Source organism: Gobio gobio (genome assembly GCF_949357685.1).
Source record: "Gobio gobio genome assembly, chromosome: 18".
NCBI lineage: Eukaryota > Metazoa > Chordata > Actinopteri > Cypriniformes > Gobionidae > Gobio > Gobio gobio.
The window spans coordinates 41,517,658-41,534,028 of record NC_137111.1 but is presented as its reverse complement, the minus strand read 5'-3'; the positions used below and the strand labels follow the sequence as shown (position 1 = coordinate 41,534,028).

At 38.3% G+C, this 16,371-nt stretch overlaps 1 protein-coding gene across 1 annotated transcript in view; it reads right to left on the bottom strand.

Moving 5' to 3' along the window:
* The window catches only part of cdh23 (cadherin-related 23), a gene marked incomplete at its 5' end in the record, with an annotated part of 329,690 nt that overhangs the window by 48,568 nt on the left and 264,751 nt on the right, over positions 1–16,371 (bottom strand). The window contains 8 exons of the mRNA XM_079843313.1: positions 853–981; positions 1,909–2,037; positions 2,122–2,271; positions 2,642–2,743; positions 5,051–5,439; positions 6,723–6,858; positions 8,372–8,517; positions 8,940–9,000. Of these exons, the coding sequence (XP_079699439.1) occupies positions 853–981; positions 1,909–2,037; positions 2,122–2,271; positions 2,642–2,743; positions 5,051–5,439; positions 6,723–6,858; positions 8,372–8,517; positions 8,940–9,000 (1,242 nt within the window). The remainder of the gene's footprint in view (positions 1–852; positions 982–1,908; positions 2,038–2,121; positions 2,272–2,641; positions 2,744–5,050; positions 5,440–6,722; positions 6,859–8,371; positions 8,518–8,939; positions 9,001–16,371) is intronic.

The window sequence follows — 16,371 nt, the reverse complement described above, 5'->3', positions numbered from 1 at the left end:
AACGTGACAACCTGCTTGCACAGAGAGTTGCTGTGTAATATCATTGCGTCGCTGCACTCATGGTACGGCACAAAGTTCCTTGATTAGTACGTAGGAATGAGAGTATAGTTCCTAGCCATATCGGTCTAGAAAATCGCAACTTTTCATTTTCCGTCAGTCTTAACACACGATGTAACTATACACATCACAACATGTAAATAGGAAAATGTTGCGTTACTTTGTCACTTATTGAGCAGTAGGCTAGCTGGAGCTGTTTACCTCCAGTCTTTGTGCTAAGCTAGGCTAGCGGTGTGTGCGTCAGACAGAGTTATGGGATGCACGGAGATGAGAATGGTATGTATGGACTTATCTAACTCTAGGGGATACGGTGAACAGGATAAAGTCCCAAAAAGTCGGCGTATTCCTTTAAAATAATTCTAAATTATAATAATAATATTAATTAAATGGTCATGTTAACAAACTTTAACATCACTATACTCATCTTTAAAAATATTTCTAAAATAATAATAGTTATATTAATAATAATAATAAGTTAAAATAAATCAATAAATTATATATTGTTTTATAATAACAAATATATATTTTATATAAATGTATTATATTATTTGTGTGTATATATATATAAAAAATGAAATAAAACTAATAAAATGAATGATAAGAATAAATTCAAAATATGTTTATGTTGTTATGATTAGGTTTTTTTTCAACAAACGATTTGTCGATTTGACTCTGACAGACTGATTACATTTCTTTCTTTTGACATGTTTCATGCAAACATTTATGTAATTAACACCCAGAATCCTCTGAGGGGCTGACAGCATCCCTGGTCTGAGGTGCTTTAACCGCACTGACCTCACTGACGCTGACGTTGTATCCACGAGGGCTCTGCAGCACAGGAGGGTTATCGTTTACATCCATAATATTCACCGTGAGCGACACATCTGTGAACCTCGGAGGGGAACCATTATCCGTCGCCCGCACCTGATACAAACACACAAACACACACAGGTATCCATGTGAACTTCAGCAAACAAACACACAGATCCCTCAGAACACCTTATGCAAATCTTACTATATTTAACTGTACAAGGAAACATGTACAAAGTCACGCAACACACTGTGACCACGTACGGCTCGGTCTGCTGGAGTCATTAGGTATTCGGCAGACGTGACTTATTGAAAGAAGTCTCTTATGCTTAGGCTGCGTTTATTTGATCAAAAAATACAGAATTTTCTGCATTTTCAGTGTCACATTATCATTCAGAAATCATTCTAATATTCTGATTTGCTGCTCAAGAAACATTTCTTATTATTTTCAATGTTGAAAACAGGGCAGCAGCCGCTTAATATTTTTCAGGATTCTTTTGGTGAATAGAAAGATCAAAACAACAGCATTTATTTGAAATCGAAATCATTTGGATGCAGAAAATAAATGTCTTTACTGTCCTTGCTGAACAAAAGTATTAATTTCTTTAAAGATTTCTTTATTTAATTTATTTTATTGCACAGGTGTGCAATAATCATGCTGTCTAATCAGCATCTTGATATGCCACACCTGTGGATGGTGGATGGATTATCTCGGCAAAGGAGAAGTGCTCACTAACACAGATTTAGACAGATTTGTGAACAATGTTTGAGAGAAATAGGCCTTTTGTGTACATAGAAAAAGTCTTAGATCTTTGAGTTCAGCTCATGAAAAATGGGGGCAAAAACAAAAGTGTTGCATTTATAATTTTGTTCAGTGTATAACAAGGTTTATATTCCCCATGCCAATGGACTATGGATAAATCTGGTTATTATTAATGTGTATTGTCCCTGATTAAATAAACAAATTACAAATGACAACGTTTAGAAAGTCAGTACAGTTTGGTACAGAGTCATAGCATGTGTCCATAGTGCCTCTCTCACTCTTAGCAGGTAGCGGTCCACGGCTTCACGGTCCAGACGGGCATTCAAGTAAACCTCTCCATACGTGTTATTGGCTGTGTTGATCTTAAACACGTCCTGCATGTTCCCCGCAATCAAGGTGAAATTTACCTAAAGGAAACAAGAGGGTGATGGAGGCGGGGTTACAAATGATTGACAACACCTTTGACAGTGTTCTGAAAATCTCTCCCTCACCAATCCATTTCTTCCAGCGTCTTTGTCCCGTGCCAACACGACCGCAACTCTCTGGCCAATGGCTGTGTCCTCTGGAATAGCCACCGACAAATCAGAAGTGATGTCAAACTCTGGGCTGTTGTCGTTCTCGTCGAGAATGGTGATTGACACCTGTCAAAAGCACAAAGCAATGGATGATGTTGCTGACATAATATTAACATTTGTTGCGTTTAAAAATGATTCGATGACAAAGAATCCCTCATTTACCTTCTACAAATGTGCATCAAGAAAGAAATCAGAAAAAAAGAGAATAAAACAGGTTAGATGTTTATATAGTACATCAAAATCACATTGTCATATGTATTTCACATCACGATCACTCTTGCTTCTGGACACAATCCTGTTTACAGACATGCGTTTAAAATATACTTTAACAAACATGGTCATATTGTGCACAATTCAGGATAAGAACAAATGTGTGTGCTTCTCTACAGTATGAGCTTGACCTACAGAATGAACAGATCAGGGAGGAACTCATTACCACAGTGGAGTCTCTCTTGGGTCCTCCATCATCGGCCACAACAGTGAGAGTGTATGAATCCCCCTGCTCTCTGTCCAACAGTCCCGTCACACTAATACGGCCCTGTAGAGCACACACAATACAGGTAAATCCCTTCAAAACTGAATTAAATTAGAGTCATTTTGACCAAAATAAGACCGTCCAGTCAGTGAGGTTTTGATCACTTGGTCTATTTCCACCACGCAGGACTTTTTTGCTGCGACAAGATGGTAAAAGCAACCCATTCTAACTCTCTAGCTTGGCTTTTTTTTTTTTTTCGCTCAGCAAGAAAACTCACTGAACAACAATATTTAAGATTTGGGGCCAGATTTACTAACAGCTTGCATCAGCGCAAACCCTCTTTTGGCTATAAAAAGCTACTGTCAGGATTTACTAAAGACACAAAGTGAAAAACTAGCACTGAAAAGGGTTATTTTTGCCAAGTATAGGTCTCTGCAGGATAGTAATAGGAGTTACCAGATCAGTGGGTGAGGCCATAACAGAGGGGCGTTTTTTTCACTGCATTACCAGATTTGCCCATGTCACAGTGTGGGTAGGGTTTAGGGCTGGGGTCGGGTGAAGGGAATCATTTTCATTGCATGATTTATAAACACCCATCAGTTTGAAAACACCCACACATTTAGAAAACCCTACCTTTGTTTCCGCGGAGACCTCGTACTCATAAGCCGAACTTATTGCATATGCATTTGTAGGAGTTTCCCTTTCAGACGCAAAATTTATAGGAGGAGAGTATTTCAATGAATCATGAAAGATGATTTACTAAGGGTTGCACTCGTCAATTTACTGGTATTAGCACCATTATTTACCGCCCAAAAAAAGCATGTCTTAAACCAGACATTAATTTGCACTGGTTTCTACAGGTAGATTGTGTTGGTCATTATGGAAATGATCCGGATGAGTCTGTGTGCTTTTTTGGAATTGCGCTCTCATGCTAATTTGCCCTGTTTAGTAAATCTGCCCCTTGGTGCCATGTGTGTTACATTGCAGGGCAAGCCCAGAATCTGCAAAGTTTCTGAAAGAATCTGAATTGGATGGATTTAAACACAATCTATGTGTTAATCAGACCTGAGAGTATTACATTTGTATTGTTATAGCCGTACTGAGATTATAATCAAATGAACCCCCAAAAAAATGATTTTAAACACACAAGGGGAATGACATATGGACATTTAACATTTAAGGAGGCTTCAAGCTGTAAAAATAAGCTCATTTTAACACGCAAAGAAAATGGCTCGATTCTTTTTTTTTCACACTGCAAGAAAACTTACCGACCAATAAGATTTGAGCTTTAGGGTCATGTGTCCATATTCAGCATTCCATAAAGACATTGAGGTCTGGTTTCACAGACAGGGCTTAGATTAAGCTAGGATCCGGCCTTAGTTCAATGACGACATTTAAGTAGCTTTTATAAACATGCCTTAGAAAAAACATTACTGATGTGCATCTGGAGACAAAACAGTGGCACTGATATATTTTAAGATCTGTCAGTGCAAGTTGCTTTCAGTTAAAACAGCTCAAACATACATTTTAGTAGCGATGCACCGAAATGAAAATTCTGGGCTGAAACCGAAAATTTAGGATGCACTTGGCCGAAAAGCGAAACTGAAGCCGAAAATGGCTTCTTTAAAAAACTGTTGTTGAAAAGTTATTTGGCACCGCACCCCCACTTGAGATTTTTGCAGAACAAATGTTACATATTTCAACTTTGCTGTCCTCATCTGAAACTTTAAAATACTTCCATACCGCTGACATGCTTAATCTTTGAGAGGCAGACGCATGACAACAGCTCGACTGTGAGTGAAACCTAAGCGCTTGCGCATGGATGGCGCAGGTGACATTCATTTTCGGTTGACTTTTTCGGCTGTTTTTTTTTTTTTTTTTGGCCTCAAACCGATAATGCCATTTTCGGCGGCCAAAATTTCGGTGCACCCCTACATTTTAGTCTAGGACTAGGCTTAAGCCTTGTCTGTGGAACCGGGGTGAATGTTTTAATTTCATTCTTCAATTCTAGGCGAGAGAAAAAACATCCTTTGTTTTAGTGATAGGTGTTTTTCCAAATTTTCTGCACTGATTTTGGGGGGAAAATAAATGTGTTAAACGGACATGAGAGCATTTTTATTGCTAGCCTTGCTAAAAAACAGCTGAAGCTGCATGCTGTATGGTGAGTCATTTGCATGAGTCAAACATTGACCTGCTGACTAGTCAATTAGTAAAAATGAGTAGTCGTCTGCGCCCTATCACAAACAGTGTTATTTTCAGAGTTGTGTTTGCATCACTGTTGCTGTGATAGATCGCATTGTAAAATTGCCACACTCAGCAGTGACACTCTCAAACCAGACCCAAATATTCAGTTATATCGAGTTTCCTCACCGTGATACTGTCAATCTTAAAGAGTGCCAGGGCAGCAGGTGAGGTGTCGGGGTCAAAGCGGTATGACAGCTGGTTCAGGTTATCGGCCGACTGCGCCTTCACCTGGACCACCTCCGTTCCTGTGGCGATGTTCTCCCTCAGTGATACCTCATAACCGGCTGATAGAAAGGCCACGGCTTCGTCCAGTTCGTTGAGTAGAGTGACGTAAACGGTGCAGTAGCCGCGGTGAAACGGCGGTGATTGATCTGTGGCCGAGACGTTCATTAAATAGCTGGTCTTGGTCTCGTAGTCCAAGTAATCCACTGTGGTTACCAGACCCGTACTCATATCGACCTCAAATTTACGGTCAGAACCAGAGACCAGCGCATACGCCACAGCGCCCCCATCCCCTAAAAAAAGAGAGACAGCAAGTTTTTGTTTTTTTTTTATTGAAAGAAATTAATAATTTTAAGCAAGGATAGATTAAAGTGATCAAAAGTGACGAACTATTATATTGTTACAAAAGATTTCTATTTAAAATAAATGCAATTCTTTTGGTCTTTCTATTTATCAAAGAAACCTGAATAAATGTATCATGGTTTACAAAAAAATATTCAGCAAAAACTGATTTCTACATTGATAATCATAAGAAATATTTGAGCATATTAGAAAAATTTCTGAAGGATCATGTGACACTGAAGACTGGAGTAATGTTGTCGAATATTCAGCTTTGCATCACAGGACTAAATAACATTTTAAAATATATTCAAATTAAAAACAGCTATTTTAAATTGTAATATTTCACAATATTACTGTTTTTACTGAGTATTATTAATGAGCATAAGAGACTTTTAAAAAATCTTACCAATCTCAAATTTTATAATGCTATTTTAAATAAATTTAGTTTTTTTAGATAATAAAAATAATTTTAAATCTACGTTTTTGATAACACCATTGTGTCAGATTAATATAGTACAAAAATACCAATTAAATAAGGATTATCATCAATTAAATAGATAAATCACTTTTACATCACTTCAAATTAACATTTAAATAGTCACATGTATTTAAATAATGTGTTCACACATTATTGTTGCATTTAACTACACTTTTTAGAACAAGCACTTTATGAAATGTCAAATTGAAATGTGATTTATTTATTTACATGTATTTTTTAATTACTATATTGATAATTGATTACTCATTTATGGCACTCTACACTCAATGTACATTTGGTTAGTAGCTTGTAGTGTAGCTGACTACTTTTCCAAAAAAAACAGCTTGTCAACAATTTATCTACAGCATGTACAGATCTGAACTGAGGCCTTCAAAGATGCAGATGGGAAGACGTCTGTCCAGCTTATGCCATGCTGGACATCCTCCATGAGGAAGTGAAACAGGGAAGCAGTAACGGACACAAGCAGAAGTGCAACAAAATGTTGTGATATTGTTTTGGCATTAAGAATCAATGGAAAAATACAACATAGCTTGAGCCATATCAAGTGTATGACACACACACTAAGTTGTGGTATTCAAAAAAGTATAAAAATAATAAATGAGAAGTATTATGGATACATAATATTAGAAATCATAGATGTTCCTATCTCTCTGTGAAAGACAAATGTACTTCCTCAGTGAACTGGTGTGGTCAAAGCTACATTGCATGCATAGTGTGTTTGGGTTTATTGTGTACCTGTGTCGGGGTCTGTAGCTCGGACAACAACCACAGATGTACCAATCCCAGCGGTCTCTCTGAGCCCCAGGCGGTTGTACTGTGACTGAGTGAAGACTGGAGACTCGTCATTCACGTCCTCCACGTACACGATCACCTACAAATGCAAACTCGCAATCAGTCTGATTCACAACAGACACATACTGCTACACACACACACACACACACATTATATACTTCCTTTTATTCTAGAAAAGGTCTACTACCATGTAATCTTTATTAGAAGATCTCTGTTATGTTTATGTTACATGTTCCTTGTGTTGTGTTTGGACTTTTATGTTACTTCCTGTCCCGAGTGCCATGTCTGAGGTTCTTTTTTTTGTCGATTAGTCTTGATTGTTCTCAGGTGTCTTGTTAGCTTGTTATCCCTTGTGTATATAATGCCGCGTTCCAGGCAACCCGTAACCCGTGTTTTTCCAACCTTCTACCCGTGAAAGTGGACTGGAACGGCAGCCAAACCCATGACTTCCCACCCATGAACTCGTACTAGATCGATGTACTCCCAGTTACGAAGCAATCCCGAAGCAGCAATGGCAGCCCCCTACGGATGCAGTGTTTATGAAACAAATATACAAATAACGTAAAACAAAAGGTATAACAGCTTTTCTTGCCGTCTGCGATGTTTTTCTCCTCCGTTTCCCTCAAATAAGCAAGGAGTGAGCACCTTTGGCGATAGAAATGATTGTAAAGGAGCATACACCCCGTACGGTCCGCCATGCTTTGTTTACATCTAACTACCACACCATTCCTTGCGCTCAGGCAGTTTGGCGTGACTTTGCCTGGAACACTACAAAGTCGTGGTTTGAAGTTGTAATTTACGGGCTCAAAAACCTGCCTGGAACGCAGCATAAAGCTCTTGTTATTGTTTGTGCATGTTCAGTCGCGGAGCTACGCGTTTCAAATCTCGTAAAATGAGGACGACGAGGTTGCAAACAAAAATAATAGTGATCAAAATGGTAAAGAGAGACCAACAATCGTTGGTTTTGTGTGACGTCGAACTGTGAATACAGATACTATGGCTCGATTGCATTTACATTACGCTGAGATCAGATCACAATGTGTCCTCGACTACCTCTGTACCACACACACATTCACACTAGTCTTTTCAATGTGTATGTGGGCAACATTCAGATACAGGTGACATGTTCATGCCAAGTGTAAATAAGCCCTTAGTTCAATAACTATGTATGCATTGTTTAAGCAACCTTTCTGATATTCAATGCACTCTTTTCATCATTTAATCAATTCCTGATGGGAATTCTCAAGTCCTGCCATATATATTTTTACATGTTACACTGAACATCCCATTTTACTTGGAAAGGACACACACACACACACACACACACACACACACACACACACACACACACACACACACACACACACACACACATGGAGACTTTCCATAATGGTTTTATACTGTACATACTGTATATTCTATCCCCTTACACTATCCCCTAAACAAAATCCTCACAGAAAACTTTCTGCATTTTCCAAAAACACAATTTAGTATGATTTATAAGCCGTTTTCCTTATGGGGACAAAAAAATGTCATGATATTTGTCCCTACAAAGTAGTTTTTTTTTCCAGAATCACACCCATAAACACACCCTGACAGAGCTGCGCATGCTGCCCAGGTCACTGTTGTAGGCCTCCACCTCCAGCACATGAGAGCTGCGCGTCTCTCGGTCCAGAGCCACAGTTCCTCTGCTGATGAGTCCAGACAGACTGTCCATGCTAAACTGACCATTGTTTCCTATAGAGAGCAGACATTACACACACACATGAGTCATACTCCTGAACTCTGACATAGTACTTCACATGAAGCCTGAGGTTGAAAACAATAATAACTTATGTTCCTTGCAGGGTTAGACTCTATTTGTCTAAACATGTATAGTCATATTTCACAAAACAAAAGGAAATATATTTTTCTAAAAGAAAATACAATCTGTTTTTATATCGATTAACACTGCATTGTGGCCATGTTTACAGTATGCCACAGATGTTGTCCATAGACATTCTGAAAATACTCAAAATATTCTTATAAAAAAATATTTCCTTACTATTTTTTTTGCATTATATATTGCAATAATATTGGTAAGTTAGTATAGTACACAGTGGGAGCGCATCTGATGAAGGCATTGAGGTGCAACATCAGGAAACAGGAAGAATATTTACCGGAGAGAATCCTGTACAGAACTTTTCCATTCTCACCCTGATCTGCATCTGTGGCCTTAACCTGCAGACGGACACAAACACATGTAACCACAAAGCGTAAACACACATGTACTGCTAAAAATGAGAGTGAAAGTAACACTTAACAAACTGCATGCCCACAAACACCTGAACAATCTTTTATAACCACATATTATCCATTAACATGTGATCAAACTCTCAAACAACTGGACTCCTCCTTTCTATCGTCTCAATTTCTGTGTGCATTTATTCATTACTAGCAGCACCAAATAAAATACAATCTCTTTATTTAAACAGCCTGAGCCAGACGTTGGCTCAACCAATGACGTGAGTTGGGGCCGGGGCTATCTGTGTAATGATGACTATAGAGTGCAACAGTGCCCACCCCCTTTTTCACAAGTATTTTTGCCAGTGATTTTAAAATAGTCTTTATAAGAGTTGAGCCATGAACCAGGCCAATCAGCTACAAGGTGAATCACAAGCAAAAAAGATTAGGAAAATCAGACGAAAAGACATTTAATACTTTAATGAGATTTAATGAGGGAAAGAACTACAATCCCATGAAGTGACGTGTGGCTGGCCAAGTATGGTGACCCATGGAATTTGTGCTCTGCATTTAACCCATCCAAGTACACACACACAGTAGTGAACACACACACACGGTGAATACACACCCAGAGCAGTGGGCACTGGGCAGCTATACTGCTGAGGCGCCCGGCGAGCATTTGGGGGTTCGGTGCCTTGCTCAAGGGTCTCACCTCAGTCATGGTATTGAGGGTGGAGGAGAGCGCTGGTTATTCACTCCCCCCACCGACAATTCCTGCCGGACATGAGATTCAAACCCGCAATCTCATGTTGCAAGTTCGACTCTCTAAACATTAGGACACGACTGCCCCCTTGAAGCATTGCGAACACCATGATCGAATTAAAAACAATGGAGAAATATAAAACTACTCATTTACAAATGTTGATGTATAACAACAATATATTTTAAGTTTATTGCAAAATATACATATATATTATATATATATATATATATATATACACACACAAACATTTTAGTATCTTGAGAGCATATGGAGGATAGCGAATCAACTACCTCACTTGCAGTGTTTCATGGGAGTGGGTGGAGCAAAAGAGCTTTTTTCAACTCTCTGATTGGTGTAATTTGTACAGCATCATGGGTAATGTAGTTTTTCACCAGGAATTTCAATGCTAAACATGATAATTTTAAAAATAAGCTTAAATAATGTGGGCTGACACAAATACCACAGATTAACAAACTCGTAGCTCACAGTAGGTCTGTCTTAAAGGTTTAATATCTTTAAAGTTATTATCGTTCAAAATCAATTTCCTTATGTGATAGGTAGCCACCTGTGCAATAAGTCCAAAGTCAATAGCTACAGACCTCCAAATTTTGTGTGGCCTTCAGATTAGCTCAAGAACAGTGTGTAATGAGCTTCATGGAATGAGTTTCCATGGCCGAGCAGCTGCATCCAAGCCTTACATCACCAAGTGTAATGCAAAGCATCGGATGCAGTGGTGTAAAGCACGCCGCATTGGACTATAGAGCAGTGGAGACGTGTTCTCTGGAGTGACGAATTATGCTTCTCTGTCTGGCAATCCAATGGACGAGTCTGGGTTTGGCGGTTTCCAGGAGAATGGAACTTGCCTGACTGCATTATGCCAAGTGTAAAGTTTGGTGGAGGGGGGATTATGGTGTGGGGGTTGTTTTTCAGGGGTTGCTTCAGCATACCAAGACATTTTGGACAATTTCATGCTCCCAACTTTGTGGGAACAGTTTGGGGATGGCCCCTTCCTGTTCCAACATGACGGTGCACCAGTGCACAAAGCAAGGTCCATAAAGACATGGATGAGCGAGTTTGGTGTAGAGGAACTTGACTTGCCTGCACAGAGTCCTGACCTCAACCCAATAGAACACCTTTGGGAGGAATTAAAGCGGAGACGGCCAGGCCTTCTCGTCCAACACCTGACCTAACTAATGCGCTTCTAGAAGAATGGTCAAAAATTCCCATAAACACACTCCTAAACCTTGTGGAAAGCCTTCCCAGAAGAGTTGAAGCTGTTATAGCTGCAAAGGGTGGGCCAACTCCATATTAAACCCTACGGATTAAGAATTGGATGTCATTAAATTTCATGTGCATGTAAAGGCAGGCGTCCCAACTTTTGGCAATATAATATATATAGTTAATTGTAACCCAACAGCTGGCTGTTTATGGTTGCTAAGCAATGTCACATTAATATAGAATGTTCTCATGACTCATCGTGTTTGGTGCTACTAGTGGAACAAAAATGAGACGCTTCATCTTTAAATAGTTGTCATGGCAGTAATTTATAGGGGCTTGAAAAAACATACGATTTCAACGATCATACAAATCATGGAAACAAGGATCTGCAATTGTTTCTAAACACATTTACACACAAAAATTCATCATATTAAGCAGTAAAACCATTTAGCATACACTGAATACATCCATATATTAGTCAAATCCTACTGACAGCGAGGAGGACGGCCCCTCCTTCAGACTCATTAGCTTTATAAAGAAATGTGGAGAGGAAAAGAAAGGAGTAGGAGATGAGGAGGAGGAGGGGGAGATAAAGAAAGAAGGGGTCTAGGGGGGTCTCTTGGAGGGAGATGAATAGAACAGGCAGACCGGACCATACCATCACAAGGGGGTTAAAACTTGAGGCAAAAAGTTTGCCTCAGAATGGGTTTTTAGCTCACGAAACACACTGCTATGGTCAAAAAAGAAGGTTGATTTTGAGTCTCTCTAAACGGATATTAGTCCCACTTTCTGCATACGTTCTGATCAACATCTTCCAGCTGTCTCATCTCCAACACTCTTGGTGACAACGTGATTTGAAACTTTGGAGGAGTAACTAATCGTGTCCAACGCTAAAGGTAAAGCTGAACCACAAAGAATAAACTGAAAAATAAATGTTATTCATTGGACCCCTGTTGAAAACACCAGGATAAGTTAAGTTTTGAATGCTGGTTTCCCTACTGGGCTTTTTATTTGTTGTGCAACACGGCTATTCTGGTCCACCAGCACCAAACCCACACTAACCAGCAAGGACATTCATTCAGCAGGGCTGAACCCATTTTATTTTGCAATGATGTCAGTCTTAAAGTACACGGGACAACATAAGCCACGTTCGCATTATTGTATTTTACTAATTCACGCGTATGCTGTGCCTGAAATCACTGACTCGATCTATAACTATTCACAACATAGTAAATGCCACAAAGGTTACTATAAAGGGAAATAGAGAGCACATTTGTACACATTGCGTACACTACCATTCTAGAGTTTGGTGTCAGTAAGTTTAGTTTTTTATTTACTAAGGATGCATTAAATTGATCAGAAGTGTCACTAAAGACTTTTACATTGTAACAAAAAAAAATTCGTTTTAAATAAATGCTGTTCTTTTGAACTTTCTATTCATCAAAGTAAATGTATTACAGTTTCCACTAAAATACTGTTTCAAACATCGATAATAATAAATGTTTCTCGGGCAGCAAATCAGCATATTAAAATGATTTCTGAAGGATTATGTGACACTGAAGTCTGGAGCAATGATGCTGAGAATTCAAAGAAATAAATGTAATTTTAAAATACAATAGTTATTTTGAATTGTAATATTTTGCAATATAACAGTTTTCACTGTTTTCAGACCACCTTGGTGAACTTAAGAGACTTCTTTTAAAAACATAAAAAACATGATAGTGTATGACAAAAACGTATTTAAACTTCAAATATCACTGTTCTCACTGAAAATGTACGAACATTTTAGAAATTAGATTTGAAATCCCATATAAATCAGATTTTTTTGTTGCAAATCGTGTTTGTCCCCCACCAAAGACTAGTGCACCAAGAACAAAAAAAGAAGAAGCATAAAACAGATTTATCTGCCTGCATGAGCAAAGCAAAAATATGATGATGTGTGCATAAATGTATTTCAGCAGATCCGTACCTCGGTAACTAATGAAGTGTTTCCCTAACAATAGTTCTCATGTGAGTGGCCTTTTCAGCCTGTTTGTGGCATTTAAGATGAAGAATAATTTCATGTCTCAATGTGTTTTCATCAGAGCGATAAGTCACACTCTGTGTGCTCAGAATTTAACATGCTGACATTTAGGAGCAGATAGGCAGAGTAATTGGTGACTTGGGTGTAGCGCTGTGTTTGTGTGTGTTTCAGATGGATTGAGAGTTATATAACAGACCCAATTTAAAAAAGAAAGAAAAGAAAACCAACTAGCCACATTTCTCATCTGACTGCTCACTTAGTGGGGCACCAACATTTTTAATGTCAAATACCATTTCAAATGTGTGTTTATGGGAGTGATATAGGCCAGAAACATACGCAAGTACATAAACATAGATGTTTATGCTTAGCAAATCACCTGCTTGTATGTAATTAACATGTTATTGAGGTAATGTGAAGGTGATTGAATTACCTACTACAACAGTATGTTTAAAGGTGCTGTATGTAAGTTTTTGATTGTACTAAAGCAAAAAAATACCATCATATTTTTTTTTTTTACCATATTTTTTTTTTTGGTCTGTGCGATAACACACGTTGCCAATTGGTGGAAAACACAGCATGTTACTGCCATGGAAGCCAGCAAACAAACTGGGTCAGAGTTTGCAGATTCTACCCAACCTTAAAAAACGCCTCAGCATCCATTTAAAAATCTCTATGAACGGAAGCACATTAAAGGGATAGTTCACCCAAAAATGAAAATTTGATGTTTATCTGCTTACCCCCAGGGCATTCAAGATATAGGTGACTGTTTCTTCAGTAGAACACAAATGTAGATTTTTAACTCCAACTGTTGCAGTCTGTCAGTCGTATAATGCATGTGAATGGTATCACGCATCTATGAGAGTAAAAAAACATGCACAGACAAATTAAACCCTATGGTTTGTGACAACACATTGATGTCTTAAGACACGAAACGATTGGTTTGTGCGAGAAACCGAACAGTATTTATATAAATTTTTACCTCAAATACCCCACTATGTCCAACAGCCTTCAGTGCGTGATCACTTCCGGTAAGTGAGGTTGAGCTTGCACAAACCGATCGCTTCGTGTCTTAAGACATCAATGTGTCGTCACAAGCCGCAGGGTTTAATTTGGATTTGTCTGTGCATGTTTTTTTTTTTACTCTCATAGATTTTGTTACCATTCACATGCATTATACGACTGACAGACTGCAATGGTTGGAGTTAAAAATCTTCATTTGTGTTCTACTGAAGAAACAGTCACCTATATCTTGAAAGCCCTGGGGGTAAGCAGATAAACATCAAGTTTTCATTTTTGGGTGAACTATCCTTTTAAAACACAGATAAATCAACTCATCAACTTACAGTGTGCAAATCTCCTCGCCTTCCATTGTCAATTGCGCTTGTTACTGTAGCGTGTCCTCAAAATGGCAACCCACATGAGCGTCGAGTTTGAGGAGGAGGGGCAAACAAGATTTTGAATTTGGACTGCAGTACCCATTTCAACCACTAGCTGTCATTCTTACATACAGCACCTTTAACTTCATACACAGCAAAAAAAGTACTGTTTAATTAGCCCTTTTTTCCCATTAATATTTCTAAAAAACCTCGAAATACATTTACTTTAGAAGCAATGCTGCATATGATATAAAAATGTTTTCAGAGAATATATCTTTAATACAGGTGTATTGTGTCTTGTTTTTTCAACTGTTTATACTTAAAACAAGAAACAAAATCTGTTCTATAAAAATACAAGTTTTAATATCTCATGCAGTGCTGTTTCTCAAGTAAATGTATCTTGTAATAAGGATTTTTAGAAATTTGACTTGGGGAAAAAAAAATCTTTAAAAAAAGTTTCTCTTCCAGCTGCAGTTCAGCCATGAAAGCAGTTGATCTGCAAGAGAAAAATGACAGTAAAAGATGCTGAGAACCGACATTTTTTGCTGAGAAGCTACATCATATTTGTGTTGCGCTATGAATGACGTTTGGACACGTTTCCAAACACGGAAATGCATGCTGGAAGTGTTTCTGTTCCAAGATTTTCCTGACCTTAGGGTGTGTGCAGGGGCAGATTAACGCAACTTAAAGTAGTTTTTCATAATGTCTAAATATACAGTTGTGGTCAGAATTATTGTCTATATATATATTTTGTTTATCCTTTTGTTCTTTTATTGAAAAAATTCACAAAAATCGAATTTTCATTGACATTAAGTTTTCATTTTTGGGTGAACTATCCTTTTAAAACACAGATAAATCAACTCAGAATCAACTCAACACAGTCAAATCAAATTTGGTCAAATCAACTCAACAAAGACCAAAACAATGCTGCCAGAAACTAGGGAACACACATGTTTACATATTTATATATATGGCTAAACAGTCATCTAGTGGTTACACCACGGTAATACAGATAATAAATTGTGCATAATTTAGAGGTAAATCTTTATTACAGTAAAATCTACTTATACAGCCATTTTTTATTTCAGTTTTACCTTTCAGTTGAGGTAAAAGAATTGAAAGTGGGGGTTATTTCATCACATTATGAAATAAATGCTTTTCCCCAAAACACGTTGGCCATAATTATTGGCATCCTTTTATTAAATACTTTTTGCAATCTCCGTTTGCCAAGATAACAGCCCTGAGTCTTGTTCTATAATGCCTGATGAACACCTGACAAGAGATCACAGACCATTCCTCCATACAGAATCTCTCCCGATCCTTTAGATTCCCAGCTCCGTGTTGGTGATCCTCTTCAGTTCACCGCACTCATTTTCTTACGGGAACTGGGATGTCATGGCAAAAGCTTCATTTTGTGCTCAGTGACACATTTGTGTGTTGATTTTGGTGTTTGTTTTGGATCATTGTCCTGATGGAAGATCCAACCACGTCCCATTATAAGATTTCTAGCAGAGGCCGTCAGGTTTTGATTTTTATATGTTGGTATTTGCTAGAATCCATGATGTATCTGACCATGATGTCCAGGACCCCCAGCAAAAAAATAGGCCCACAACATTAAAGATCCAGCTGTATTTTTAACCGTGGACATGGGGTTATCTTCATCCCTGTTTGCACCAAACCCATCTGGTGGGATTGCTGCCAAAAAGCTATTTTTCATCTGACCACAGAACCTGGTCCCTTTTGAATTTCCAGTCGTGTCTGACAACCGAATATGGTGGAGTTTGTTTCTGGATGAGCTAGAAGGATTTTTCTTGAATCCCTCCCAAACAACATGTGGTGATGTAGTTTTTTTTTTTTTGGGCTTTCTGACCCGAAGACTCAACTATTCTCTGCAAATTTCCATCTGTAATCCTTGGAGAGTCTTTGGCCTCGCCGTGCATTAGAACAATATAGACACACGTCCGCTTCCAAGCATCTTTAGTTGATTG